The sequence below is a fragment of the Haliotis asinina genome, chromosome 2 (genome assembly GCF_037392515.1).
Source record: "Haliotis asinina isolate JCU_RB_2024 chromosome 2, JCU_Hal_asi_v2, whole genome shotgun sequence".
NCBI lineage: Eukaryota > Metazoa > Mollusca > Gastropoda > Lepetellida > Haliotidae > Haliotis > Haliotis asinina.
The window spans coordinates 24,404,816-24,413,680 of NC_090281.1; the positions used below are offsets into that span (position 1 = coordinate 24,404,816).

Genomic DNA, 8,865 nt, shown 5'->3' on the forward strand with positions numbered 1-8,865 from the left:
TATCGTTCCTTTGTTTATATGCCAGTATTTATTTCAGAAACATATATTTTTGTGTTTTGTGCTAGCGCATTAAACACAGTGAATATAAACAGAAATTCAGTCATCAAGAAAGCCATACAAGTTGGATGACAAATAGAAGAAATATCGCTTAACCAACGAATTCGTATCACGTCTTACCTGAACGGAAATGACATGCTGTATTGTTCCCTAATTAGGAGTGGTAAATCTTTGATATTTGAAATTGCACCATTTGTATACAAATAAATTCACAAAACAAACTGTTGTATCCCAACTCGTAGCATATATGAAGAGTGAGTGAGTGAGTGAGTGAGCTTGGTTTTACGTCGCACTCAGCAATATTCCATCTGGCGGTAGTATACGAATAATGGAGCCTAGACCAGACAAGACTCGTGCTCGTGGTCGACAGCACAAGCATCAATTTACACAAGTGGGAACCGATTACATGCCAAGCAAGTCAACGAGCCTGATCATGCAGTCCCGTTAGTCGCCTACTCATGAAGAACCAAATTAAAAAGACACAACATCTCGAATTAAAACTGTTTAACTTCGTGATGTGTTCGAGGCATGCAGTGTGAAGTCTAGAGAGGATGCTCTAATATCTAGAAATAACCAGACCATCTTAAAGCTAAATACAGACACAGGTACGGTCTGTTCACATTTCACTTCCATGTACAAATGGAAACGTTTGAGACAAATTCAACGTTTGAGTGCAAATTCCTAAATGATTTTATTCGTGTTCCAGGTAGATGTTGTACTTTGGCTATGTACTCTCTACGTGACATCGTCGGATGCAAGTTTCCAAACTGTAAACTGTTAGGCATTAGAGGGTGCTTGACTGGGCCATACGAGTTGATGACAGCATGGGGATAGAAAGACTTAACACAAAGGCAAATAAATATGCGTGCCACTTATACCAGACGGTTGTATGATGTAACGTCTGATTGGTAATAGCACCAACAGGTGTAGTCCCATAGAGATGTAATTAGTCTCCTAAGCTCTGGTCTCACTGGGGCTTCCTTTTCAATTTAAAATTGGTTTGTTTCTTACCATCAACATTTTATATATTCAGGGACTAAGCGTTCGTCTAGTATTTGAGTCTAGGCTGTGGGTTATACTAACACTCCAGCAAAACCACAATATGGCGAATAGCAGTCAGAAATGGTCCTCGTTCCAATATGAAAAGTGGAATCTGAGACTTTGGCAAGTGCATGGAAGATTCATCATGAAAACATAATTAGGTCGCTCTGTTGCCATACAACATTATATATCCATGTATGTGTTCCAGGTGCTAGGTGTAAAAACATTTCCAACCAAAAAATGATTTTCTAAATTTCAATGGGTGACCTGTTCATTTTCAGAAACGTGCAAGAGAGTCAGTAAGAAGGCATACTTTTTAAGTGCTTATGTTCCGTCAAGGAAATGGGGCAAGAAAGGAAATAGCATGCCAGAAAAGCTCAAATGGTTTAACCCAGACAGAGATGAAACTTATTCTTGGAAGATCAAAACGACCACTTTAACAGATTTAAGTCAAGCTGTAATTACATCTCTCCTTGGTTCTTTACACTATGTCATCCTTCTCCTGGACAAGCCACGCACTTTGTGTTCCGGGAAGATCTCAGGGAAGTTTACATGCATGCAGGTGCCTTCAAACTGTAAGTTTAAAACACCATTACGTTGAAATCTATGTCTAAAATGTAACCTGGATCGTCAAGGCTTAATTTACAAATTGCATTAGCTGGCAACAGTTTGCAGTCACATGACTGGTAAACTTGCTCTCAACCAACCATGGTGTGAAGGGACCATCAATGTCTAAAGAAAATGTTCTTGCGTGATTTGAAGACATTACCGAATTTTGTACCCCCGAATGTTGCGTTGTAGGTCTCCAAATTAGACAAAAACTGTTAAGAGGGGTTTTGGTATTATTAAATTTTTTATTAATAAAGCTTTAATCTTTCAGGGGACAATATTCGAGGAATGCAGCTGCATCTTGGTCACTTATATGTGTCTGCTGGAACGTCACTGTTCCGTTTGAAGATTAAGAGATCTCCGCTATTTAGGAAACTGTCAGATCCACAGCTTGTGATGAACCTACCGGATACCCCTTCAGAGATTGCAATAGATGCATTCAACGGAAAACGGTATAGTACCACTTATTTCACGAAGGTGTGGTAATTAACAACTTTATGCGACCATACGCTCGTGACGAGAAACACTCGTGTTAGATCCCCCAAATGGTTGCTATGTGTTAAATGCATTTCTCATGCTCCTCACCATAGCATTTCTGAAATATTGTTTTATACATCAGGAAACAATACTCACGCGCCCTTTTTAGGGAACCACCTAAAATAATCACCTTGTCTTTGTGTCATATTATATGAAAAAGGTGCATCAATAAGAACGTTCTGTTGTAAATCTCTTCAGGAAAGTTTTGCAATGAGAAGCCACACAAGAAAAAAAATATTCCGATTGGGCTTGAGTTCTCAGACCCCGTGTGTGTCAGTGTTTTGCAACTATGGTGATTTGATCATCACGTCAAACCCGATTCCCTTGTAGAAGGCTTTTTGGATAGTCTAGTGGTTAATGTGTACACTCGTCACGACAAACAGTTGATTCCACACATGACTGTAATGAGTGGAGTCCATTGGTTTTGTCCTCACCATATATTTCTTGGATATTCCTTCATTCATCGTAAAACAATTCTTCTTTGTGGAATCGCCTAAAGCAATGACTGTGTCACGTGAAGAATCATATACCTTATCAAATTGTTTATCTTTTTCAGCATGGTATTCTATAGCAAGGAAAGTGAAGGACGGATAGGTCAAATTCTCAAGTACTCAGACAAACACAAAGTTGAACACATGGATCCCTTAAATATCAGCTGCAACCATTTCACCTTCACCATCGATGCGATTGGTAGGTTGCTCATGGTAACACCTAACACAGACTCTATTACACAGATGTAGTAACAAAACTAGAAGATGTACCCATAAATGCAGAAACTATAGGCTGCACTAGTGTATATAAATTGGGACTCATGTCAAAATGATCTCCAAAAGCGTCAAAGAGGTCACAAACAAAAAATAGTCACTTGGTCAATAGGCTCCCTTCCATTTGGACCTCAAACGTCTTTCCGACACCATTTTCACGACGACTCCCGAACATGTCCGCCATCTGTAAAAGCATTTATTGAACAACAATAATACCTATATATTTCTACTTACTTGGAGCGGTGGGTAGCCTAATGGTTTAAGTGTTCGCTTGTAATGACCAGGGTTCAATTTATTGCTGGAATGTCACCAAAGGTGGCGTAAACCCATATTACTTTGCTCAATATAATACTGTTCCATGCGCTTGTAATTTAGACTTATGTGAGCTGGTAGGACTGATGCTATTGTTTTAAATTCAAGGGAATATCCACAGAGAGGGATGTGTTTTGTCCCCATGTTGGGTTCGTGGTTTCAGGTCACGTGATGTATGTTCTGACTGATGATTGGACGCTGAGTGTGATCAGAGACATACATGCAGATACTCCTCCCACGAGATCAACTGTCATGAAAGTTCCCAGATTCTCCGATTTGCCAATTACGAAGCTGCTGTTTTCAGTAGACACTATATATCTGGCTTGGCCCCTAAAAAAGTGAGTTGGCAGTCATTGAATTTCAGCTCAATATCAAATACTCACCATTAGTACCTGTACAGTCATTGTCGTTTAATGTATGACTATTCTAGTATTATTTACTGAATGACAAACTGGCACCTTGAATAGGATGGGGGATATTTGTATATTATGCTTCATGTACATTTTAATATATCATGGTGAATAACTTCTTTGTTCAGAATATTAAAGGGCGGTAGGGTAGCCTAGAGGTTAAAGCATTCGCTCGCTGCTAATATTCCAGAACATTAAAACATGCCTACATTATTTCAGTGATGTAATGCTCCTGGACGTCCAGAAGAAATGTTGTCGTACAAGAATGTTGAGCAGCAAGCAGATATCTCGCCCCCCACGAGTTATAACTGTCATTGGTCGTTGATAAGAATCGACACTCCGGCGGACATAACTCTGTGATGACGGATGTTCAAAACCTTTCCATTAGTTTGAAGATAAAACCAGGACTTTCAATCATATTGTTCTGTGATTGCGGGTTGATATACTCTATACTGGTCAATAGCCAGGACCTTGTAAAATTTGAGCCAGTATTTATTGTGTCATGTTAACCAAGCTGAAAAAGATAACCTGACTAATATCAATAAATGATGGAAGCATTGAGTTTATTTCATTTAACAAAAGGTACACACAGAGTAGTCAGATCGGGTTTCCCTACTAGTGATAAATGTTTATCTGAACAATGGCACAGGCACACCTGAAAGTGTTTGAATGTGATGAGTGATATTGAATATGTCCTTTCCGTCGAAATGATGGAGAAAAGGTGTATAAGACTGGATAAGACTGGAGGTAATATCGCTGACTCACCATCGGTTGTACAGCAAATGTGGGATTGGAACACATTAGTGTAGAAACTCGATAACATAAAGTGGGCATCCTCCACGTAAGCTGACTAAATGAGATGTGGACACTCTGCAAAACTAAAAGTGCACTGGCCCAAAATGAGGAAATGTATTAAACGTATTTGACTAAGCTTGAACATAAATGGAGGATACTGGACATACGCATGAACAGATGTATTGTTGTATCATAAGCATTAATTCAGTTCATTCCATGTGTGTGAACACAAGGGGGCGTTCAGGTCAGTGCCTGGTGACATGCAGCTGTCACTGTTCGACACGGTCTTTGCCATTCCGCCTGCAACACTTTGGCGCGTTCCGCAGATGACTACGAGGGTGACGTTTATGGACGAGTTTGGCACTCCTCTGCTTCCAAGCGTCCAGTGGCGATATTTGGGTCAGTAGCATTGCACCTAGGCATTTTGTGCAATTTCGGAATGAAGTGATAAAATTGGTTTGGCCTTTATGGTCGATGTTTCCGACACATTGCTCTTGCGTGTATTTTTTATGTATACTTATAATTTTTTTATGACAAACGTTTACAAACACGTTTGGGTAATATACAACAACCAGGATATGATGAACAAAGTCACAAATAAGAACTGTCATGGCCCTTGTCCGAGGGAAGTCCAACGCTGCTTGGGGTCAAACCAAAGCAGAGATCGAGTGAAGCATGGACACTGAACTGAGTTCAACGCTTCGTGCCGAGAGGATTCTTCCCCCGCCAAATCATATAGGCAGATATACCATCTATGGCAACCATATTCATGAAATACACGACAGGCCATCTGTTGGTTTTCCTCAGCATATACGTGTGCAAGTTGGCCTAGAGAATCCACACCTCCTTTTGTGTCATTGTAGAACAGTATCATTTCAGACTTAAATATATAACAGATTCGGATTTCTTTGACACATACCACACCGTAGTTGTCATTTACTGAAAGCTGAAAACAGATGATGCCACTTCTCGTGCACGTGTTCGACAGAACTTCAGCTGGGACAAATGTTCTGTTGAAGCTACGGTTCCAGTAAGAGCAAGATGTTGCTTCCGCACATTCATGGCCAGATTCAAAGTAATGAAATAGGTGTCTATAGTAATATTTCTTTCAGAAATTTCTTTTTCCTCAGTAGAGTATCTGCCAAAACACATCAAATACTTTATAATGGAAATTCTTTGAAAAACATATGGTCAGTTGAAGATTATCTAACGTCCCATTAAGAAATTTTACCACTTTGCGATTCCATCACAATACTGAAAACCTGGTCGCCGTTTCGACCGTGGTCCATAACATAGGACAAAGGTTTAATTATGATTGCTGTTAAAATATATTTAGATGAGCTACTGAAAAAGCATTCATTCATTCATTCATTCATTCATTCATTCATTCGACTGAGTCTGTGTCACGTGCTTGAGGTGGCTCAGTGCCAAAAAAATGTCTACTAGTGGCTATATTCAGCTATAAAAGCTATGAAGACGCATTCTTTCACTTATCGGGTGGCGATTTGTAAGTGGGTCTAGACCAGGCAACCTTCTGCTATCATGCATATCGATTTACATAAGATAGATTCGTTCAGGTATGTCGACAAAGTCTGATCAACCTATGTCGTTGGTCGCCTCTTGCGAAAAAGCATTGGTTGCTGAACTTCTGTACGATCATTACTGAAACGAAAAGCTTGGATGTGTCCGGTAACGTCCTTACAGGCGCTGTAATTAGATGAGCAAGGTTGGCACTCCAGACACCTGTGGTCGTTGGTTCAAACCACGCTAAGACACCATTGTGTTTCTACGTTTTCAACACCATACTTGGCCTCAGGGGCTTCACCATTGTGTTTCTACGTTTCCAACACAATATTTGGTCTCAGGGGCATCACCGTTGTGTTTCTGTCTTCAACACCATACTTTGGAACTTCGCCCAAATCGTGAAAGTCAAAAGAGCAGCTTTTCATCCCACATGAAGATGGCAAGCCACGATGTAACTGGAACATGAATTGATCATTCTCAGACAGTCAGTCGACCGGCGTCGGCTTTACCTAGTCCCTGTAAGAGTAAATGCTGACAACATTTCCGCCCATTTCCGAGATTCATCATTTCGTAGTTTTGCAATCGATTTGTCTACATAAACGTCGGTCTGTTACTTATCGGTTCCGATCATACAACAGAAACAATACCGAGAGTGTGTTAAAAAAGAAGGCACCAAACTAAACGAGTTTTTAATGTATCTTTTTGCATGATTATGTCATAATTTGACCTTCAGAGTAGACATGATCCTAACAGGCACTACTGACTGTATTTCTACAGCTACAGACTTGATCAATTTTTCTATTAATAACGAGATCTGAAAGTGTAAAGCATGATTTATTGCTATGAATATGTCTGTGTTTCCCCAACCTGCGGTAGTGGGGTAGCCTTATGGTTAAAATACTCCGTCGTCACGGCAAAAACCTTTGTTCGATTCCCCAAATGGGTACAATGTAACAATGCATCCCATTTCTGGAGTCCTACGCCTTGATATTGCTGGAATAGACATCGCCCGATGCACACCAAAGTGTCGGATTAACAATAATGCAAGAAAGTCGGACTGTCAAATTCTGAGGACAGATGACGTCCATGGTCGAAAACAGGACAAATATGATTCAAAATTCCCAACTCATTACATATAATTCTAAAATGATACTCAATTCAAATTCCGTGTATTTTGTTAGCATATAACATAGAAATGCACAACATTTATAAATCTCATTTGTAACATCAAACACATGTATAACTTTTACAAATAAAATCATTTACCCACACGTGTGACATGATGGAACACTATTTTCCGGAAAAAGAAATTGTCCTAACCCCTTCGTTCCACGATATAACAACACAACACAGTTTACTGGAACACGCTTGTGACTGGTGCGACAGATTTATTTCACGAACCTCAACACAACTTCACACAACTTAGAAAAGATTATACCCTATCGTATACAATGAAATGATTGTATACTTAACGAAATATATTATACATGCTGAAACCCGACACGTAAAACCAGAGATAAAAACTCTCACAGTAAACACTCTGGAACCGTGTTCTCTCTACGAATGTAACAGCTGGAAGGTTTATTGGAGGGTTTACAATACAAATCAGTCAGATGTTATTCTTGCAGTCAGCTTCACTCGTTCATTTTTTAAAGAGTCTGTTGGATGTTTTCAGACGCATCAACATCAGCCACGCTGAGCGTGTCCAGATGATGCTCAAGAAAGCTTGCAATCTCGGTCATATGAGTTTTGACAGAAGATGCCTTTGGAATGGTGGGTTCTTCATGTCATCAATCTCGTCCTCAATGAGCACGCCGTTTTTTGGTCACCCTCACAATGATCGATTCATCAGACAATGATTTCTTCGCATGACAGATCTCTGTCTGCATTGATGAAAGCTTCAGTTGATATGCTTGGTCCATGCACTTTATTCACAGACGCTGAAATTTCACCAATCGTATCCTGTGCATCGGTGATAATTGCCCGCCTTCACTTACAGTTTGCAATAACACAGAAGCAGAGGCACTACGAAAATTGTGACTTCTGATCCCATGCCTCTGTTTAAAACGATTCAACCAACCAGTACTGTTTGCAAAATCGACCACACCTAACCGATCTCCCAACACTTTGCTGAGAGCTCTGTAACACTAAAATCAATCACTTTCTCACCTTTTTTCCAAATGAATATCTTGCAAGTCATCATGGAAAGTATTGTTTTAGAAGCATTCTTGACGTTGATGAGTACAAACATCCGTTGTTTTACCTCGAAATTTCAATTTTCACAGCCGTTGGCTTTGTTATTTCTGCAAGAGAAATAAAGCAGCCAAAAATATGAAATGTTCTCAGGAAAGGCTGGTGCTTAAAATTTTGATGATGCATAAAATCAAGCAGTTTCAGGTTCCACCTGGCACCCCAGAAAAGATAATGGCGCCATTGTCCACTTTCAAGAATATTAATGGTCTTTTTCAGTGTACTTGGAGAACTGTCACTGGCCATGTGAGACTTTCAAATGTGCGTGTTCTCCCTAACTCTGAAGAAAAGAAAAAGGTCATATGTCAGGGCACATATTAACTGTATGAAAAGGTATTCATGAATTAAATGTTCCTCGAATGTTTAAAAAAACCATCCTTCATATCGTGTTAATGTAAAAACAGGACAACCATTTCATTCTGGACTAGTGACTGTGTAAAATGTCCAAATGTCCAATGAAATAATTATTTATTGAAATACTATTTCCATTCTGTCCTTTAAGAAGATTTAGACCGACGTGACAACCACTTTTCTAAGAGGATCAGGAAAGGTTTCACATATATTCT

The 8,865-nt window shown here is 39.6% G+C and overlaps 1 protein-coding gene across 1 annotated transcript; it reads left to right on the plus strand.

Moving 5' to 3' along the window:
• The first annotated feature begins 862 nt into the window (after positions 1-862).
• Positions 863-4,287, plus strand: LOC137272393 (uncharacterized). Its single transcript, XM_067804769.1, has 5 exons — positions 863-1,673; positions 1,979-2,159; positions 2,801-2,934; positions 3,484-3,658; positions 3,950-4,287. The coding sequence occupies exons 1-5, from the start codon at positions 1,463-1,465 to the stop codon at positions 4,053-4,055; spliced, it is 807 nt and encodes a 268-aa protein (XP_067660870.1). The 5' UTR covers positions 863-1,462; the 3' UTR covers positions 4,056-4,287.
• The last annotated feature ends 4,578 nt before the right edge of the window (positions 4,288-8,865 follow it).

Excerpts from the sequence above, each read along its gene's own strand:
- LOC137272393 (XM_067804769.1), top strand. The coding sequence starts at position 1,463 with ATGCCAGAAAAGCTCAAATGGTTTAACCCAGACAGAGATGAAACTTAT. Across the intron at positions 1,674-1,978 it reads CATGCAGGTGCCTTCAAACT|GGGACAATATTCGAGGAATG; the intron begins GTAAGTTTAAAA and ends TTAATCTTTCAG. Across the intron at positions 2,935-3,483 it reads CTTCACCATCGATGCGATTG|GTCACGTGATGTATGTTCTG; the intron begins GTAGGTTGCTCA and ends TCGTGGTTTCAG.